The sequence below is a fragment of the Schistocerca cancellata genome, chromosome 3 (assembly GCF_023864275.1).
Source record: "Schistocerca cancellata isolate TAMUIC-IGC-003103 chromosome 3, iqSchCanc2.1, whole genome shotgun sequence".
NCBI classification, from domain to species: Eukaryota; Metazoa; Arthropoda; class Insecta; order Orthoptera; family Acrididae; genus Schistocerca; species Schistocerca cancellata.
In genome coordinates this window covers 522,870,588-522,893,211 of record NC_064628.1, presented here as the reverse complement: position 1 = coordinate 522,893,211, position 22,624 = coordinate 522,870,588, and the positions used below count along the sequence as shown (strand labels likewise).

At 43.1% G+C, this 22,624-nt stretch overlaps 1 protein-coding gene across 1 annotated transcript in view; it reads left to right on the top strand.

The window, feature by feature from the left end:
* LOC126175337 (tRNA pseudouridine synthase-like 1) overlaps window positions 1-22,624 on the top strand; it is a 104,210-nt gene that overhangs the window by 27,280 nt on the left and 54,306 nt on the right. Inside the window, exons 3-5 of the mRNA XM_049922057.1 lie at window positions 21,411-21,545; window positions 21,637-21,813; window positions 21,957-22,197. Of these exons, the coding sequence (XP_049778014.1) occupies window positions 21,411-21,545; window positions 21,637-21,813; window positions 21,957-22,197 (553 nt within the window). The remainder of the gene's footprint in view (window positions 1-21,410; window positions 21,546-21,636; window positions 21,814-21,956; window positions 22,198-22,624) is intronic.

Here is a 22,624-nt window from a genome sequence, read left to right as displayed (position 1 = left end):
TGAGAGAGCCTTTTAGAAGTGTGTAGTATTCACATTAAATGCATGTTGTGTGTGTTTTATGCGCCTTTGCTTGTCTCGTTTTTGAGCAGGAGCAGGTGCCGAATCTGAACATGAAATGACATTGATTTCCATCCGTTTCTGTTTTGTATTATTCCAGTTTGAGGCAGAGGAGAGCTTTCTAGCCTTTTGCAGGCAGACCGGTTTTATATGTCCTATGCTATTACAAAAATTGGATTTAGTTTGTCTGAAGAAGCAGTTCTTCCAATCATTGGTGATGTAGCATTTCACACGACTTTGCTGTGCATGGAGTTGGGGCAGTGTAATTAGTGTTTTGCTGGTGCAGCAAATGCTGTATGTAGTGTGTCTGGCATTATTTACGCGGTACTGACTTGTGAGTGCTGGGACTGGGGCTGTGGCAGGGGCGCGAGTTGTTTGTATCAAGTGAAGCGATAATGTAGACAAAAAACTTGGTCAGCTAAATCTTGAACTTTGCATGCATCAATAAGTTTAAACCCTTTTCTGAGGCTAGGGTGCGATGCTTTAGAATTTTGGTCCTCAGTCTCTGAGCTGATAATAGCATTGCAAAGCATTTCATCCTGATAAGTTGTGCCGCAGGCGCAATTGTATTTACAGTCTGTAGCCATGCCCTGCAATTCTGCGATCTATTTTTTATAGGATTTGTCACTACAATGTGGCATGCAGAAAAATTTATACCGTGTAGCGGCAACGTGTATTTGACTATCTAAAACTTTGTCAGATCTTGCAATAATGATCTCATAGGGCTGGTTTTGGGGCTCACTGAGGGGAACCAGTTTCACTACGAGACAGTAGGTGTACACTTCTACATATGTGATTCACCTGTGATTTTGTAACCATCAGAATGTTAATGCAGCTGTGTTACGTATTCTTTCCACATTTCCTTCGTCTCATCTAATTGTCAGAAGGGCGGAGGCAGCAGCAGAATTCCTTTTTTAGCTTTTGACGCCTTTTGCTGCTGGGCTGCTTGCACTTGTACGAGGCAAGAAATTGGTGACAGCAGTTCTGTTATTTTTTGACTCTGAAACTGAACAAGAGATGTTAGATGCTGCTCAGCATTACCCGTATTTGATTTTGCATTAATTACCTTGTACTGACCTGACCAGAAGCTCTGTACATCTGAAGGGTGGACCCTTTTACCCAAGAGGATGCGATTATCACTAAGCCATTTTGAAAATATGCACGTCCTATAATGTCTGGAACAGATGAGACATATGAAATAGCTTATCTGTTCCTGTTCACACTATTCAACATGAGTGCGCAGCAAAGTAACAAGATCAGAATACTGTAAAGGCCTGGACTCAGACTCTTACCATTTTAAGATGGGGAGGTGTGGAATACAGTGGTGAAAGCTAGTTAGTGCTCTGTGCAGTAATGAAGTAATATTAGCAATACAAACATTTATTTGATTTAAGTGTTACAATTATCTTCTCCACAACTGTGGTGAGGGTAGAGGATGTAGCACCCAGCCTTGGAATGTGCTGAGTCATCCACTTCACCACGTTTCCAGTGCCACTGTCTCTGTTGCAGCTGCTCACATAACACCAAGGTACAGTGCAGGGCAGTGGGCTGTTTAGCTCTTACATGGTGTCGACTACAAGATTGTAGACCCCATTGTACTAGGGCTCTCCTGTGGACATCAAAGGGATGTGCTCATGTAAACTCCGGCAGAGTCTTTGTTGTGTTTGTTAATCCTGTATTGTCTCTATTAAATCCTTGTGCTCTAATACAAGTTTACTATTTTATTTTTTGTTTCTTATTAATACTATTTAGCTGCTCAGCAGGTATTTGATGCATTTGTTATTTGCGGAAATGAGTGGCTTTTATGTCTCAAGCAAAAGCAGAGTACACAAACTGTTAGTAGAACAATGGCAGCATTCGTTGTGATAATGCTTGTAGTTGTGATGTGACATAGTTGACGCTGAATATGCTGGAACATTTGGTCTGTGGAAATTCATCCTTTTTGTGATGCTGTCATTTCATCCATGATGTCAGAGTTTAAGATGTTATTGAGGAATGGTAGGTTTTGGGTTGGTAATACTTCTAATGGTTTTTCTGACCAATACAAGATAGGTTGTGATAACTTGATTGTGGTCAGACTGGTGATGGTAGCTGGAAGGCAGAGTTGTGCTCCGGCTATATCAAAAGTTGTACCTTTTACCAATATGCCACTGTTTTGTAGTTCTACTGTGATCATGCCTGTGGGTTTTCCATTTTTGTAGTAGTTAATGATGACAACCCCGGGTGAGAAAACTGATTAAATCCAGTGTGCTCCCACACTATGGAAATGTGGTCATGGGGGCAAAACTTCTCTTCGGCACTGTGCTACTTCTGCATTCCTTAAGAATAACTGTAACTGAATTTTGATGCTTTCCCTTAGACATTCTTGTAATTATGCTAGTGACACAAGGACATGAAACTCCCTCTGTCCTGAATTAATAGTAATTCCTGTGTTTGTACCTGTTTGCACTTGCCTAAAGTTCCACACTTTATCAGATACAGTGAGCAGGAAAACACTGGGGTCATGCGATTGTGCCCACTCTCAGAAATTGAATGGATATATGCAGTTTTGTTCTATCTGAACTGACTTTAATGGTTGCTAAATGATAGAATAGTGCTAGGTTCTTCTCAGTTAAGCTCATTATATGTTGCAGTAAAGTGGGAAATTGTTATTGTGCCGGGCGTAATCCTGGTAGGAACTGTTTTGTAAGTAACAGTGCAGAACTTGTTCAGCTGTGTATTGCATGGTAAACCGCTTCTTGCAATATTGCTACTTCTAGTCTCTGCCAGTGCTTGCAAAAGCCCAGCTACAGTCATTCCCCCATCTGAAATGCTTGACTGAGTCTGAATTCTTTCCAAGTTATTATTTGTTGTCCACATTAAACTTCTGGTACATTGCACCAGTATTGTAATCAGTTGTCTTAGTACTCTCGTATTATTTAATGCATTCTGTTCCATGTTTGATAGCGGTGTAATATCCCATTCTACTGTGGTTTTGGTGGTATCCGCTATTACACGTATTTGCTCTGCTGTATTATTTGGATTTTTTATTCTTCAATGTTGCTGTGCTGAACACGGTTTTCAATAATTTCCCCTCTTGCATCCATCTCTCCTCTTTTTCTTCATATTAACTTATGACTGTCTTTGTATTAAGTTCTGTCTCATTTCCATTAACTGATTCAGCTGCACTCACAATTTCGCATACTAGAGTCTCGGCTCTTGGTACTCATTTTGTATTTCTCCCTAGACTTTCTCTTTGTGCACTTCTTCATGTAGTTCTGTGAATACCTCCTGCAAACTGCCCATACATTGGAGGTTAATCTCAATGTCCACTAATGGTTAGTTAGTAGCACATCCAGCTGCCTGAAGAATTTAGAGGCTGGTTTGGAACTGTATTCAGTACTCTTTCCTTGATGAAATGAATTATCAGGAATGTCATAACCTTCCTGGACATCCATGGTAGCACAGCACCTAAGAGAAAGAAACCTTTTATCAGTTCCCTCCCCCTTCCAACACAGTGTGTACATGTACAAAAATAAAAATAAAGTAGACTCTACCCAACTTATTGACCAATAATACCCAGTTTCCAATAATACCCAGGAAAACTTCTGGAATCTTATCATCAGTAAATTCATAGCTGTACTTAAAGATAATGAATGTACAGCAAATCATAAAAACAGTATAAAAATCTGATCATAAATACTTTTCTTGCAACACAAGTGCATAAAGCATTTTATGTATCTTGTGGTTGCTGTTAGGAATATTTGTTCCAACATTTTAGATGCTTTTTTGATACTGGCGTAGCTGATGGGACAGCTCGTTTGAATGGTTTAACCCTTCTCACATGAGTAACACATACTGTTGGCAGCTGCAGTTTAACGTTTACTTGCGAAGTCATTTCAGTGAGTTAGTATGGGCCATGTTATCTGTTAAAACTTCTTGATTTTACCTTTAGTTGTATATGAGTTTGTCAGCTAGTCACTGACCATTTCTGTATTGTGGTTGTTCCCTACATTGTGCTCCATCTGTACGTGATGTTCCAAGGCTTTAGTGTTGGCTTGTTTCACTCTTTGTCAGACATAGTGGTTTAACATATTGGAAACAGTCTTTTTACTCTCTCTCTGTACACATATTTACTTGTTGGTGAGAAAAGCTTGTTCATAAAAATGCAAATGCAAATTTAAGGATCCAGTTATTTGTCATGGCTTGTGTTCCGGCGTAAAGTCAAGTGCCGGCATGTCAGGCAGGAATGCTAGAACAGAGAGGGCTGTGAGACATCATCAGCCAATTGCACGCTGACCAACCCCTCTACACGAAGAGGACATAAGCCCAGTTCTAAGAGTTTCACAGCAGTGAGCTCAAGAATAGCATCAAGACTAGTCATTTTGCTTCCACTGTGTAGCATTATCTATGCTGAAGAGATTTCTTATTTTGTCTGTCGCCCTTTGCTTGCGACACATCTGTACAGGGTGACACATCTGTACAAGGTTATTACAAATGATTGAAGCGATTTCACAGCTCTACAATAACTTTATTATTTGAGATATTTTCACAATGATTTGCACACACATACAAAAACTCAAAAAGTTTTTTTAGGCATTCACAAATGTTCGATATGTGCCCCTTTAGTGATTCGGCAGACATCAAGCCGATAATCAAGTTCCTCCCACACTTGGCGCAGCATTTCCCCATCAATGAGTTCGAAAGCATCGTTGATGCGAGCTCGCAGTTCTGGCACGTTTCTTGGTAGAGGAGGTTTAAACACTGAATCTTTCACATAACCCCACAGAAAGAAATCGCATGGGGTTAAGTCGGGAGAGCGTGGAGGCCATGACATGAATTGCTGATCGTGATCTCCACCACGACTGATCCATCGGTTTTCCAATCTCCTGTTTAAGAAATGCCGAACATCATGATGGAAGTGCGGTGGAGCACCATCCTGTTGAAAGATGAAGTCGGCGCTGTCGGTCTCCAGTTGTGGCATGGGCCAATTTTCCGCGGGCTACGCGTGAAACTTGCCCGCACGCGTTCAACCGTTTCTTCGCTCACTGCAGGCCGGCCCGTTGATTTCCCCTTACAGAGGCATCCAGAAGCTTTAAACTGCGCATACCATCGCCGAATGGAGTTAGCAGTTGGTGGATCTTTGTTGAACTTCGTCCTGAAGTGTCGTTGCACTGTTATGACTAACTGATGTGAGTGCACTTCAAGCACGACATACGCTTTCTCGGCTCCTGTCGCCATTTTGTCTCACTGCGCTCTCGAGCACTTTGGCGGCAGAAACCTGAAGTGTGGCTTCAGCCGAACAAAACTTTATGAGTTTTTCTACGTATCTGTAGTGTGTTGTGACCATATGTCAATGAATGGAGCTACAGTGAATTTATGAAATCGCTTCAATCATTTATAATAGCCCTGTATTTCACAAAGTTAAGTATTGTAATCATTTCCTTTTGTAATAAATTTCATAAATATGATTTGCTTGAATTATTGCCTAGTGATCCGAGAAATCAGATATCCTAGCCACCCCATATTTGACTAGTAGGCAGGATGCAACAGCTTGTGCTACCTCCCCAGGGGGTCCACAACTCTTTTGTGGATACGTGCGTAGTGAGCACGGGACCCCGAGCTAATGTGGCCCTCCTTCCTTTCTGGACTGCATACCTTCCTTTTCCGCATCCTTCCCATCCCCCATCTCCGCTCCCCCCACCCCCCACCACCGCCTCTTTCCTTCCCTTTCTCCCCTTCTGGGAGTATGTTTTGTGCCTGCGTCCGTAGACGGATGCTCGAGAATGTAACACATTCTTCGTTTTCTCTGCTTGCAAGTCTTCATCCTTCCTTTGTCCTTCTCTTTTCCTTACCTCTTCTCTTTACCCTTTTCTCCGCTGTGGCGTTTGAGACCTCTCTTCTTCCCTTTCCCTTTCTTTGTTTTTCCCTTTCTTTTTTTTCCTCTCTGTGCGTGTCTGAAGGCTGACCCATGCATTCCCATGCGTAGCCGGTGACGGGGTAACGCGTAATTGCCTGCCCCGGGTAGACAGGTAGGATACGTACGTACCCCCTGGTAATGGCCAGGCCCAGGGAGGGGTGATTACGCGAGCTGATACCTTCCGAAAGTGCCGATTGGTCCCTCCATCCGTTTCTCGGGAGCTGTGACCTGAGGTGCCAACAATCACCTAAGGTGGGAGTGCCCTCAGAGAGGGCCCCCACAAGGGAGGAGTGCGCCATCGGAGATGCTGGTAATCATGGGGGATACTTCCGCAATGGTTTCCTCATCTTCCACTCTGTCTGCTCACAAGCGTAAGTTCACTGAGTCTCAGCCACAGACAGTTCTTCCATTGTTGCCACAGTTCCTTGTTGTTTCTCGGTCTGACGAAGGCCATGACTTCTCCACGGTCAACCCTTTCATTATTCAGAAAGGTGTCGACGCAATTGCAGATCCTGTAAAGTCTTGTTCCAGATTACGGAATGGCGCATTGTTATTAGAAACAGTCAGTGCCCTCGAGGCACAAAAATTGCTGCGTACTTCACTGCTACACGCCTTCCCTGTCTGGGTGGAAGCGCACCGCACTTTAAATTCCTCACGTGGAGTCGTTTATACATGCTCCCTCGACGGATTGCCGCCGAGGAAATTCAACACTATCTGTCTGACCAGGGTGTAACGGCTGTTCATAGAGTCATGAAAAGGGTTGACACGAACATCATTCCAACCCGTACTGTCTTCTTGACATTTGACAGAGGTAAACTCCCATCGAACATTAAAGCGGGCTATGAGATAATTTCCGTTCGCCCTTATGTCCCAAACCCTACACGTTGCTATCGGTGTCAGCGGTTCAATCATACCAGCCAGTCCTGTTCCAACCCAGCCAAATGTGTTACGTGTGGCAAGGATGCCCAGACAGGAAAATACAGCACTGTCTTGGCCTCTCCTCGGCCAACAAAGGAGGTGGCCATGCAGACTTGTGATCTCACCTTTAGTGCCACAGTCGTCAGATTGGCCAGCGCAAAGATCGCCCGTTCAACCTCCCCACTTTCGCCTGCTCATTCTATGGCTCATCCTTCATAGAGTTCTGCTAAATCTCGAGCCCAAAAGTCAGACACCCGGACTTCCAAAAAAGAGCCTACTCGTGAAGATTTTTTACGTACCCCAACTTCACAACCATTGGTTCCTCCTTCATATAAACATCCTGTTTCCAAGAAGGCTAGTAAGAAACATAGTTCCTCTCCTTCTCTGCCACGGCGTGTCTCGTCTACAGCACCACCTGGCGGTAGCCGCACTCGGCCGTCTTCTGTGTCGCCGAGGTGCACTGCTGGCGGCCGATCAACCGGCCGATCGCTGGTGGCAAGAGCTGCTCCTGAACAACCTATGGATCAGGATCTTCTGCCTTCAGCTGAATGCCGTGCCACGGCGTGTCTCGTCTACAGCACCACCTGGCGGTAACCGCACTCGGCCGTCTTCTGTGTCGCCGAGGTGCACTGCTGGCGGCCGATCAACCGGCCGATCGCTGGTGGCAGGAGCTGCTCCTGAACAACCTATGGATCAGGATCTTCTGCCTTCGGCTGAATGCCGTTCCACGCTGTCTCGGTCGCAAGCTCTGTGCAGTCGTTGAGTTGACGGCAACCTTGGTCACATTCTTCCATTTTCTGTCCACCCTGTGTCCATTATCCATTGGAATATCTGCAGCATTCAAGCCAATCAGGATGAATTGACGATCCTCTTACGATCCTACTCGCCGGTCATCTTCTGTCTTCAGGAAACAAAGCTGCGTCCCCACGACCGCTTTGTTTTCCCCCATTTTCAGTCAGTCCAATTTGATCTCTCCTCTGTTGAAGGCACTCCAGCACATGGAGGACTCATGATTCTTCTCCATGATACTCTCCATTATCACCCAATCCCCTTAAACACTTCCTTGCAAGCAGTCGCTGTCCGTCTTTCCCTTTCTGGATACACCTTCTCTCTTTGTACTGTATACATTCCATCGTCCACACCAATGGTGCAAGCTGATCTCCTTCATCTTCTTGGTCAGCTTCCACCCGCCCCCACCCCCCCACCCCCCCGTCCTATTTGCTGGTTGGGGACTTCAATGCCCACCACCCGCTTTGGAGATCTCCACTTCCTTGTCCGCGTGGCTCACTATTGCTAGACGCCTTCCACCAAGCGGATCTTGTTTGCCTCAACACTAGGGACCCTACATTTTTGTCTGCCTCCACGACAAATTTCTCTTATTTGCACCTTTCGGTCAGTACTGTTCCGCTAGCTCGGCGCTTCGAATGGTTCGCCCTTGCTGATACACACTCGAGTGACCACTTTCCATGTGTCCTTCAATTGCAGCCACAACTGCCGTATATGCGCCCGCGACACTGGAAGTTGGCCCAAGCCAATTGGATACTTTTTTCGTGTCTAGCGACATTCGATGACTGTCACTTTCCTAGCGTTGACGATGAGGTCACTCATATTACAGATGTTATTCTTACAGCTGCGGAACATTCAATACCACACACCTCAGAATTGCCCCGGCACCGCCCAGTTCCTTGGTGGAACGAGGCATGCCGTGACGCAATACGTGAGCGGTGACTTGCTCTTCGAGTTTTCAGACACCTTCCTACCTTGGCCAACTGTATCCGCTATAAGCAGTTCCGCGCGCGATGCCGTCGCGTCATCTGCGATAGCAAGAAGGCAAGCTGGGACTTCTTTACTAGCTCATTTAACACCTTCACTCCCTCCTCGGAAGTTTGGAGTCGGATTCGACGGTTATCTGGCATGCCTAGTTTCTCCCCGGTCTCTGGGCTCACTGTCGCGCATGATACATTAGTGGACCCCGTCGCAATTTCTAACTCATTGGGTCAACAGTTTGCTGAGATTTCGAGCTCTTCAAATTACCTGCCAGCGTTTCTCCCGAAGAAACGTGCAGCGGAAGTGCAACCTCTTGCTTTCTCCTCTCAAAATTGCGAAAGCTACAATACTGTTTTCTCCATGTGGGAACTCCAACATGCACTCTCTTCTTCTCGCTCCTCCGCCCCAGGACCGGATGGTATCCACATCCAAATGTTGCTGCATTTATCGTACCCTAGTCTGCATTACCTCCTTTGCCTTTATAATCGAATTTGGACCGACAGTACTTTTCCCAGACGATGGCGGGAAGCTATCATCGTTCCTGTTCCGAAACCTGGAAAAGACAAACATCTCCCCTCTAGCTATCGCCCCATTTCTCTCACAAGTAGTGTATGTAAGGTTTTGGAGCGTATGGTGAATTGCTGTTTAGCTTGGTGGCTGGAGTCCCGCAGTCTTTTAACACCTGCCCAATGTGGTTTCCAAAAGCATCGTTCTGCAGTTGACCATCTTGTTGCTCTCTCCACTTATATCATGAACAATTTTCTTCGGAAACGCCAAACAGTAGCAATATTTTTTGATCTGGAGAGAGCATACGATACCTGTTGGAGGACAGGCATCCTCCGCACACTGTTCTCTAGGGGCTTTCGAGGTCGGTTGCCCCTTTTTATTCGCGAATTTATGGCAGAGCACACATTTAGAGTGCAGGTGAACACTACTCTCTCTCGTACTTTCTCCCAAGAAAACGGGGTACCCCAGGGCTTCGTGCTAAGTGTTGTACTGTTTGCCATTGCCATAAATCCAATTATGGATTGTCTCCTTCCTGATGTCTTGGGCTCCCTCTTTGTGGACGATTTTGCGATCTACTACAGCTCTCAACGGACCAGCCTTCTTGAACGACGTCTTCAAGGATGTCTCGATCGCCTCCATGCTTGGTGCATTGAAACAGGCTTCTGCTTTTCTCGCAGTAAGACCATTTGTGTTAATTTTTGGCGTTGTACGTAGTTTCTTCCACCTTCCTTACATCTAGGACCTGTCAACCTTCCATTTTCGGACATCGCTAAATTCTTGGGTCTTATGTGTGACAGAAAACTGTGCTGGTCCTCCCACGTTTCCTATCTTTCGGCTCGCTGTCTGCAATCCCTCAACAACCTCCGTGTCCTGAATGGTACCTCCTGGGGAGCGGACAGAGTGGTCCTTCTCCGCCTCTATCGCGCCTTAGTGCGCTCGAAATTGGACTATGGAAGCATAGTTTACTCCTCTGCTCGGCCATCTATTCTTTGCCGTCTCGACTCTATCCACCACCGTGGATTACGTTTAGTGTCTGGAGCTTTTTACACCAGCCCTGTGGAAAGCCTTTATGCTGAGACTGCTGAACCTCTGCTGTCCAATCGGCGAGCTGTCCTTCTGAGTCGTTATGCTAGCCATCTGTCTTCCATGCCTGCAAATCCAGCCCATGACATTTTTTTCGACGCCTCCTTGGATTTAGGGTATGCAGGCCGCCCTTCCTCTCTACTACCGCTAGGAGTCCGCTTCCATCAACTGCTCCATTCTCTTTCCTTCCGCTTTCCTAAAACTTTCTTGACAACTTGGGGTACAGCACCGCTTTGGCTCTGTTCTCAGACCTGCCTGCTCCGTGACCTTTGTCAGTTTCCCAAGGATGGTACCCCTTCACTTGTTTATCGTCGGGCATTTTCTGCTCTATGTGCACAAGTGAAGGAAGCCACATTAATTTACACTGATGGCTCAAAAACATCGTTTGGTGTAGGGAGTGCCTATATTGTTGGCGACACCCCAAATCGATTTCAGCTTCCCGACCAGTGCTCGGTTTATACGGCGGAGCTTTAAGCTGTTCTCCAGGCTGTCCAATACATCCGTCGCCATCAGTGGATACAGTATGTTATCTGTTCAGATTCTCTCAGCTCTCTCCTCAGTCTCCAAGCTCTCTACCCTGTCCACCCTCTGGTCCACTGGATTCAGGACTGTCTACGCTTGCTCCACTTAGGGGGCGTCTCTGTGGCGTTCCTCTGGATCCCAGGACACGTTGGTTTCTGTGGAAATGAGGCGGCTGATATAGCGGTCAAGGCTGCAGTCTCTCTTCTTCGGCCAGCTATTCGCACGATTCCCTTCGCCGATCTACGGAGTATTTTATGTTGTCGTGTTGTTCTTTTATGGCATGCACATTGGTCGACACTTCCCAATAATAAATTGCGGGACGTGAAAGCTCTTCCCTGTGCTTGGACCTCTTCCTCCCGAACGTGTCGTCGGGAGGGGTAATTTTAACTAGACTCCGGATAGGGCACTGTCTTTTTAGCCATCGACATCTTTTAAGTGGCGATCCTCCCCCACTCTGTCCCCACTGCTCTCAGCTGTGGATGGTAAGACACCTTTTAATTGAGTGCCCCTATTTTACTCCGTTACGCGCCCGTCTACAGCTGTCGCCTGATATATCTTCCATTTTAGCAGATGACACGCCCTCAGCCGATCGCGTTCTCGAGTTCATTAGTGCCAGTGAGATGACGTCAGTCATTTGAAGCTCTTTTTGGGGACAACCAATCCCCTTCTATAGTGGTTTTTTAAGCTTTCGTTCTGTTTTTTTTGTTTCTCCAATTTTTTGAGTTTCGTCCCCATTGCTGCTGGTTTCCAGTTTCGTTTTTTTACCTTTTCCTAAGTCACAGACCGGGCGCTAATGACCGTAGCAGTTTTGCGCCCTAAAACCATAACAAAAAAAACAAAAAAGAACGTGTGCTACTGTGTTAGCTTGTTGATCTAGAATTGCTACCATTTCAGTGTAGCAAGAAAAATGATCCAATGTTATTAATATACAACTATGTCATGCAGGGTCCTAAAATATCCAGTCCAATCATTTCAAATGATTTTTTCACTTCTGGAAATCTTTGCAATGAGAATTTCCACTGATTAATGTCAGTCCTTTGTGCATAGAGTATATAGTTTTTTACATGCTGTCCCACATTATATCTCCGGGTTTTCCACACATATTGTTTGGCAAATTTTCTCTCCATAGTTCTGTGACCATCATGACCTGCTAACATGTGGTCATGCGCTTGTTGCAAAACTTCATCTCTGAACGCTGCCGGAATCACCACAGGTGTTCTGTATTTTATTGATCATGGTTTGTACTTGATCTGCAGAGTAAGCCATCATGTGTCATTATCTGCAGCTGTAGTCTAAATGCGTGACAATCTACGTCAGCTGCCTGTGTCTTCTGCCATTGAGCCACATTCTTATCTGGTGTTTGCTGTACTATGATTTTTCTGCTCAGCATATCCATGTTTCTATCCCACTTTCCTGGTTTCAGGACTACCTCATAATCAAATTCACTCACTTTACTTTAAAGATGCATGGCTGTATACTTCTTTAAATTGCTGACCATGTAAATAACAGGAGAAGCAAGTAATTCCACAAATGACTGCTAACATTTTCTTTTCTGTTGTAGAGTAATTCCACTCCACCTTACTGAGTTGTCTAGATGCATAAGCTGCTGGATGTTCTTTACCATCTAAATTTTGACTGAGAATTCATTCGGCCACACTACTGCTGGCATCACAAGAAATGATTAATTCTTTATTGAAATCTGGCCATATCAGCACTGGATCTGATATCAGTATTTTTCTCAATGCCTCAAATGCTTCTTGGCATTCTGGTCTCCATGTCAAATGTGTCACTTTTTCTTAATAGTCGGTTTAATGGTTTGGAAATTTTTAAAATATCGTTGACAAATTTTTTATAATAACTGCATATGCCCGGGAATGACTAAAGTTGTTTGGTTGTTTGCAATGTTGCTAAGTCACAGACTGCTGCTGTAAACCCTTTCACTATTGTGGGCGTATATACACATCCTGTTACACTGTTCCCCAGGTGGTGGAGACATATATACATGCGCCGCGTGGGTTTTCCTACAGTGCTATGGACTCTGAATGTGTCCTGAGCTGTCAACCTCTCACGGCTGTGGATAAGTTATTTCCATATCTTTGTGAATACAAAAGTTGCCCGAGTATTTATCATACAACATATGTGCCTCATTACATGCTATAATTTACAAAAAATCTCATTTTGATATCCTGAATCTTTTATGAGATATGATGATTATTATGACCACATGATTCACGATGTGCAAAGATGTGAAGCAGTGCATCATGCATGACTGTTCTTCGGATATAAAACACAACTCAAGAATGAAATGAGGTATCCTTCTGCTATCAATTTTAAATAAAATTTTGGAATTTTATCTACATTTCATTCACTGCAGTGTAAGCTAAAATCAACCATACGCAAAGTTTATACAATGTATTTTTATCTCTGCAAAATCTTCAAAATTTCATCTAGTGTTTTACTTAATTTGAGGCAGCACAGTAACTATGGGATATAATGAAAAGAAATTCAGTCTTTTTCAAAAGACAATAACAGACAGTCAGATGTGCAAAAATCAAATTTTTCCCCGTATTAGTTTTCTTAAAAGCAAATAAGTATTTCATAGCATCCAGGAAGTCCGCATAAACAGCACTAGACACGTCGTGCCCAACCATCCATAGGATATAAAATGCAGTAACTAGAGAATGAAATATCATTCTGCTCTCAATTTAAATAAAATTTCGATACCTTACCTACATTTAATTCACTGGAATGTATGAGCTAAAATTAACCGCATGCAAAGTTTATGCAATGCGTTTCCACCTCTGTGAACTCTTTAAAATTTTGTGCAGTGTTTTACTTAATGTTATGCAGCCCAGTAAGTATAATGGATGACTAAAAGAAATTCATTTCTGTATCTAGTGGAGATATCAGACTGTAAGATGGGCAAAAATCAAATTTTTTTTCACCCAATAGTTTTTGAAAAATCGTATGATAAGTAATTCATATTGGTCAGAATGCCATCTCGCAGCGTAGGCATCAGCATTTGGTGAGCAGTACGCCTCAGCACGGAATGCAAAGAGTATGTCTGCAGCAGAGAAAGGGTTAATCGGTGATCAGTTTTTGCACCATCTCCACAAATCGCTTGCTGTAGGTAGCTAACTTCTGTCTGTGCAAAATGGCATTTATCTTTGTTGACCATCAGATGTGCTGTTCATAGCCTGTTAAATACTTGTTCCAAAGATTTTACATGTTCTTCCATATCATTTGAAAATACAATGTCATTCAAGTATACCATACAAAGTAACTCATCCAACTGTCTCTGAAATGTAGCTGGTGCACTTTTGAGTCCAAATGGCATTCTGCAATACTGATAATGACCCAGTTGTGTTGTTAAGGCAGTTTTTGACCTGTCTTCTGGAATTACTTCTAACTGATGATATCCACTTGTTAAATCCATTGTTGAAAAATATCTATATTGGCATGTATTGTCCAATGTCTCAGTAATACTGGGGATAGGATGTGTGTCTGTAACAGTTTTTGCATTCAGGTATCAGTAATAACAACAGAACCTGCATTTCTTTGTACCATCTGGTGTTTTCTTCAGAATAGTGATGATGATTGCCCTCCATGGACTATCAGTATGTCCTATTATTCTTCTGACAGTTGTTGATCAATGAATTCTTCCATCAGTGGACACCTATGCTTTGGTAAACAGTATAAATTTCTGTAAACTGGAGTGTTGTTACCTGTGGGTCTATGGTGTTGTGTAACAGGCATCACTGGTAGCAGACCATTTGTTTTAAACAAGCCTAGAAATCATAGCAATTAAGCTTCCATTGCTTGTCAAACACTTCCTTGCAAGTGATTCACTTTTTTTTACATAATGCAGATGCACTAAAGGTTTGCTTGCAGCTCTGGTCATCATATGACCTATGAAATCCTCTTAGTCAAGAACATTTAAAGTGCAGTTGTTAAGTCTTTTGGCAACTGACCTCATCCATGCTCACAGGAGGTGCAAACTCTCCATTTATATTACAAATGCATGCCACGCACTGAGTGAGGTGGCGCAGTGGTTAGACACTGGACTCTCATTCGGGAGGACGATGGTTCAATCCTGCGTCCGGCCATCCTGATTTAGGTTTTCTGTGATTTCCCTAAATTGCTCGAGGCAAATGCCGGGATGGTTCCATTGAAAGGGCACGGCTGACCTCCTTCCCTAATCCGATGAGACCGATGATCTCACTGTCTGGTCTCCTTTCCCAAACAACCCCTCCCCCCCCCCCCCTTCCATGCCACGCATTGGCACATGGAATAGTGCACGTTATCTTACACTTTGTTGCTTTTCAGTGGTTCTACCACAAATAATACTTCTTGTGGTACATTAGTATATACAGGAATCCAAACCAACTTCCCTGTATAAATTACTATGGGAACCAATCTTTAGCATATGTGTTGACAGTTCAGTCGGCAACACATCTATGATTGGTGTACCTTGCGACATTGCCTTACATACAATCATTGTTCCCAGCTTAAACAAAGTTCCATTCAGTTCAATTGTACATCAGAAAAGATCGATTTAAGCACGAAATTTATCAAGGAAGTATAGTTTGATAATTGCTGGATGACGTTCACCAGCATGTAGCAACACTTCTGTGTATCCATGAAAACTCTTAGGTCCAATGACTTCATGTTATTGTCACCTACTCTATGTAACCTGTACTGTGGAGATTGAAGTCTCTACCTACCTAAGATGCCCTGCCTAAGATCCCCTGTACTATGCCTAACAAGCAGCATTCCACCCCTACAAACGTATATGTGCAGTATTCCATTCTACTGGAAATGCTTTCCAACGGGCAATGCATTCCAGTTTTGCATTTAATGGGCACTTTTTATGATGCTGTTTCTCTTGTTTCCTTTTCCTGCACTCTTGCTATATGAGCGACTCGACCATATTCGTAGCCTCTGACTGACAACAGTGCTTTTGCAGATGACCCTTATGTCCACATCTGACCTGACAGTCATTACGCACTTTCACAGCAATATTGATTTCTTCCAACAGCATGGTGATCTTAATAGCTGCAGCCAGGTCAGATGGATTCTCCAACTTGGCTCTTCGTGTCATATCAGTGGGAAAACCAAGTAAGAAGTCATCAAGAGCACTATTCTCAGCTTCAAGCAAGGTACCTGCATCAGCCTCTGCACTTCATATCAGCTCAGGTTCTATTCGAGAATGATTCCACTGACTCATTGGCCTGGTGCACCAAATTACTTAGTTTTACCTAGAAAATCTCACAGTATTCTGTTTCCAGTAGTGCTGGCTCAAGCCATCAGCTAGCTCCTGGATGTTTCTGCTTTACAAAATGCCCTGTGATACATTATGTATGTTTCAGCTTCACCTTCTAACCATAAACTAGTTCCACATAAATATGTTTCATCATCCATTTGCACAGCTTATTGGTAGCTAATGCATCCTCCATTGTCTTTCCAGGAAAAGGCTTCATCAAGATTGCTGCTGATGGATTAAGAGGAGAGAGGGGTACAGTCAACACTGTGTTACCTTCCCCTGATCCTGATTGCAACTTCTGTACTGCACCTTGTAAACTTTCAATTTGCAAGATAGTTAATTTTCCTGCTCATATATTTATACTCGTTCCTTTAAAGTGGTAAAACTATTACCCATTGTAGCAACTTGTGTTTGTCGACACTAACAGAGATGTGGGAAAAAGCTACACTAATATTATGTATAACAATCAAATAAATTATTTTCTTGTTAGATCGTGGCCCAACACAATTCAGAACACTCCTCTGCTAAAAGACCAAACTGCGTACATGTCACATGTAGGTGGTACTGACTTAGTGGATGGCAACTAATGCCTCGCTAAATTACAACATTTGCGCATCAATGGTGTTAAATACACTTTCGTGGCATTTCCTCTAAACAGTGATAAGTCTGCAAGTTCCTGCGATTTAACGAATGACACTTTGACGTTAGCGTCAATGTCTGTACAATTCAACATGGCCCCACACAATAAACACAACCAGGAAGGACAACAGAAAGATGCTCACTCACTACACTGCATTACCCCAGGATGGAAGTCCAGATGGCAACGACAATGATGCTAATGGAATAGCATTAGCAAGACATACATTTATTCAATTTAAGTGTTACAACTGAATCATCGTCCCTTGCCATGGCAAGGGCAGTGGGTCCAGCACACAGCCATGAAATGCACTGACTCATCCACTTCAGCACGATTTTGAGGCCGTTGTCTCCGTCAAAGCTGCTCTTGTTATTCGGTGGCGCCATGCAGGGTAGTGGGCTGCAAGCGTTGCTATAAGTGGTGTTGACCATGAGATTGTCAAGTGATTTTTACTAGGGCATTCTTGTGGACATTGAAGGCGTTATAGGTGGTAGAGCAGAGTTATGGCATGGCCTCTCCACCAGAGGTAGGCTGTGGACACTGCCATCTGCTCACAAATGCGATTTGGAGGGCAGCAGCCTTAAGCATGACTCCCATATACAGTGACAAGTTGATGGTGAGCCAAACACCACCAGTTTGACTATCAGCAAGCTGGAGGTTGAAACCCTCAAGACTTCACAACAGCAAATCAGACCTTGGCAGCTCGCAGTTAACATGTTCGTCAGATCAGGTGGGCAGCAGTCTCGAAAGTAGAAGTCATATGTCAAATGATAGGCAGCACATCACAGGATCTGCATTGTTGTTAATATTTGTTTTAAATTATTTTATACTTAATTAACTGAGTAGTTGTTATATTTTTGTCTTCCATGCATTAGTAAGTTACCAAGAGACAAGTAAAAACAAACAAATCGCAGTGATTCAATGACATAAGCTACAACTCATTCATGAAGAAATACAGGGCTATTACAAATGATTGAAGCGATTTCATAAATTCACCGTAGCTCCGTTCATTGACATATGGTCACGGCACACTCCAGATACGTAGAAAAACTCATAAAGTTTTGTTCGGCTGAAGCCGCACTTCAGGTTTCTGCCGTCAGAGCGCTCGAGAGCGCAGTGAGACAAAATGGCGACAGGAGCCGAGAAAGCGTATGTCGTGCTAGAAATGCACTCACATTAGTCAGTCATAACAGTGCAACGACACTTCAGAACGAAGTTCAACAAAGATCCACCAACTGCTAACTCCATTCGGCGATGGTATGCGCAGTTTAAAGCTTCTGGATGCCTCTGTAAGGGGAAATCAACGGGTCGGCCTGCAGTGAGCGAAGGAACGGTTGAACGCGTGCGGGCAAGTTTCACGCGTAGCCCGCGGAAAATTGGCTCATGCCACAACTGGAGACCGACAGCGCCGACTTCATCTTTCAACAGGATGGTGCTCCACCGCACTTCCATCATGATGTTCGGCATTTCTTAAACAGGAGATTGGAAAACCGATGGATCGGTCATGGTGGAGATCATGATCAGCAATTCATGTTATGGCCTCCACGCTCTCCCGACTTAACCTCATGCGATTTCTTTCTGTGGGGTTATGTGAAAGATTCAGTGTTTAAACCTCCTCTACCAAGAAACGTGCCAGAACTGCGACCTCGCATCAAAGATGCTTCCGAACTCATTGATGGGGACATGCTGCGCCGAGTGTGGGAGGAACTTGATTATCGGTTTGATGTCTGCCGAATCACTAAAGGGGCACATATCGAACATTTGTGAATGCATAAAAAAACTTTTTGAGTTTTTGTATGTGTGTGCAAAGCATTGTGAAAATATCTCAAATAATAAAGTTATTGTAGAGCTGTGAAATCGCTTCAATCATTTGTAATAACCCCGTACTTTCAAATATAACTATATTTGCAGCTTATTTTGCTGAAAGCAATCGAATATAAACACATTTCATGCATGAGGAGCATATATTTCTGTTGTTGTCAGATGTTATTTTCATAGGTACTTTCCTTGACACTAAATTTTTTTATGGAGTCTAATGATTCACCAATTCTAATACACAAATATTTTTGTAAATGTAATTACTTTTCTTTCAGAAGTGATTGTGTTGAAGATTCTTGCCATTTGTGGCTCAGATTTAGCAACAATTGTGGAATTGGTTTCTCCTGTGTTGGGAAACAGTTTTATTGTTGTTGATGAAATATTATCACATCTGTGTGGTTTTTCCTTAAACTACAGTTGTGTTGGTTCAGTTGGTACATTGAATAATGTAGGTTGGATTTCATATAGGTTTCCTGCATTCCACATTCACTGATTTGGGTGAAAGTGTAGCAAACAAAACTCTGCTTTGTTGGGTCGATATACAATGTCTTTTTGTAAAATGTCTGGTCTTGTAGTGCTTACTAGGACTTTGCCAAGGAAAACAATATTATTCAGTAACTGTCTGTACGTTGCAAGAGAATCATAAATAAATTGTCCTGTAATGCACCATTTCATATCTCCTTAGGAAACTAAATAATCACAAATGTGCAATTTTTTAGTTATCATTGATTTTTATGGTGCTACATACACTCGCTATTGTAAAAACTATGTTACAAATCAGTGTTAACATCAGTATTCTCACTCAATCCATAGTGTTGGTTGCTGGCTGCTTGGCATGCTGCTATCAGTGGGGGGTAACAAAAGCAAGATGGAGTGTGATGACTGTTGGCATGGCATCTTCACCAGAGGTAGGCCATGGACACCAGCATCTGCTCACAGATGCAAGCCTTAAGCATGCATCCCGAATACAGTGGTAAGTTGATGGTGCGCCAAACACCATCATTTTGACTCTCAGCAAGCTGGAGATATAAATCCCCCAGATTTCACAACAGCATATGAGATGTTGGCAGCTCACAGCTACTATTTTGTCAGGTCAGGTGGGCAACTATCTCGAAAGTAGAAGTCATCTGGCAAATAGTAAGGAGCACATCGCAGGGTCTGCATTGTAGCTGGTTCACTGTAACTGAATTGCATATGGGCTTGTGAACCTGAGTATTTATTAATGTCCATCTGAGGCAATGATGTTATGTCTTGCCAAGAATGACTGTGTGTGTCCTCATTTTCTGGCTTCATCAGCATTGTTCACCGCCCTTCGGTGTCACAAAAGTGACTTTCGTTGCTTGGTGGTTTTCTGCCATGTGAACTGGCTGATGGGTGTTCTTGTGGAACATTTATTCCTTCTTGTTGCACTGTGGTGTGCTGTCAGAATGATATTATAATCTCTTCTCAGTGAGATCATTTTGCTGAATTAAGGATTCAGTCTTCTTACCCAAGTGAGGTGAAGCAGTAGTTTCCAGGGTGTGGCATATTATTTGCAGTATTGGCTGTCTGCCTATTTGTCATTATGATTGTTACATGATGTTTTGGCCTGGTTTAACTTGGCTTAGAACTGGCTGGAGATAACTTGATAGAAAATTTTCCATTTGTCCATGATATCTTTCTGCAGCTCAACAACACTGTTGCATGCTTACAAATGGCCCCAAAAATATGGTGGATAGCAAGGTACATGGGAATTCAGAGAAAGGAGCTCACAGGTGTAGCAACTAAGGATTCTTTATGGTACTTGCAGTGTCACAAGATGATGCTCATTTGTTGGTGCAACTGCCCCACAGAGAAAAGTACTTGTGTGTCAGCTGGGACAATAATAGTTGGAAGTGAGGGACAACAAGATGCAGTAAGTGGGATCCACCACTCACCACTTGGCCACGGCCTATCTCATACTGCTCCTGCTCCTAAGAAGAGAGAGTAATTACAACACACCTCTATGAATCATGCCCTCTGCTTTAAAATATAGATTTGGCTTCTAGTTATAGGGCCCACCATTGTGAACTGTTTATCATTTACAGATTTTGGTGTGCCACATTTTAATTGACTACTTTATATTGTAACTAGCGACCTATCCTGGCTTCACATGGGTAGCACTAAGTATCTGTGGCTGGACAACTTCTTTGTTCCATATGTGTAGATATACATTAACATTCCCTGTGAACCTATCTGTTAGTGACAGCTGTACCAAACTCCTTACAATAGTTCCTGAGATTAGCCATCGCATAAAGATAGAAAGTGCTAATTAAATATGGAGCAGATAGAAATACATGTGTTTACACACTCATCATTACTTAACGGTAATAAATTATATACACAAACCTTCATCGTGACCCAGTCTACGTATTAGTGAGAACTGTATCAAAATCACTGGAGTGGTTTTTGAAATTAGCCCGAATATACTAACAGAAACCACGGAGGGAGACGCTAATTTATTATATTTACAGACAGAAGATAATAGGGAAGACATCACATTTAGTCTTTGTTCAGTCTTTAGTCTTTCACGTGCTTGGCCTCCCCCCTCCCCCCCCCCTTCCCTCCTCCACCTCCAGCTGCCTTTTTCAGGATGACTGGCCTGCATTATTTCTGGATGTGGTATTTTAGCCTTTATCCTATTATAGTGATTGTATTGTAGCACTGTATGTTTAAAAGAAGACTATATGTAAACATTTTAATTCAGCATAATTTTGATTAAAAATTGCTTTATGAATGTTTGAATTTTAGTTTTGTAATGATACTTGTCTCAAAAACTTTTTAGGAAAACTGTAAAGAATTACTCATGCATTTTTATTACTGTGGACCCTCCACTGTCATAGACAAAAGAAAATTGTTTTACTATTTTATGTAAAAGAAAGGAAGCGGAAATATGATCCCACATATTTTAATCTTTTCAGAACTGACAAAGGTGTCCATGCGTTACTTTCATCTGCCCATGTTGATCTAGAGCGCCATACAGGTGGTGGGTATGACCCAGAGTGTCTGACTGTAGGTTTCAACAGGTATTTTGAGAAGGCCAAAGTTGGACTTAGGTAAGGATTTGTGGAACAAAGAGTAAGCAAGGTGTTTTGGTACACCAAAAGAGCTGCTTAGCTCAACTGTCAATTACTTATGTCCTTTTAGAGTGCAAAAGTGTCAGCTAGTACCAGATACATTTCATTCAAGACATAGTGCAAAGTGCAGAACTTACTTGTATCGTCTAGCTGTGAGGAAACAAAATGCACCAACACTACAAAAGATGGGCTTCAAATACTTGGCTGAAATACCATTTTCTGAATGGAGGAGATGTTATTTTATACAGTAAGCCATTTTTTTTACCTGCCACGGCAAGTAAAATGTCTGTACTTCACATTTAAATCAGGGTACTTTTACTTACTCTCTCAGTATTAATTGTGTGCAGTGGGTTGTAGCACTTGTAATTCTTTTTATTTTTGTTTCATGAGGAATCCAGAATTCAATGTTGATGCAATGAAACAAGCCGCGGCACTTTTCCCAGGAATAAAAGATTTCAGGTCATTTATGGGTGCTTCGCGAGATGATCGAGACATAAGGACTGTAAGAAGTATGAAAGAACTCTGTATCAAACCTGGCCAGCAATTTCTGAGTGATGATTATATCCCAAGTTGTAAGCATTATGATTTTTGGGAAGTAACATGTAAAGGGCAGTCATTTCTGTATCGACAGGTGAGTGACTTTTCAGCGAATACCACAGTGCCATATGTAGTACTTTTGCATTTTGTTTTGTAAAATGTGAAGCTTCTCTATGGTTCTGATGCCACATAAAACCATACGTCCCCACATAAGATAAGATACATGTCATGATCCATTGAGGGGAGATCCTAACGTGGGAAAAATATATCTAAAAACAAAGATGATGTGACTTACCAAACGAAAGCGCTGGCACGTCGATAGACACACAAACATACACACAAAATTCTAGCTTTCGCAAGCAACGGTTGCTTCGTCAGGAAAGAGGGAAAGACGAACCCCCCCCCCCCCCCCCCCCCCCCCCCCGATGAAGCAACTGCCGGCATTACCCCCAAAGGCCTCACACTTAAAGTTCCCATCTCTGGCTGCAACCCTTCTTTCCATCAGTCCCTATACCAGTTCC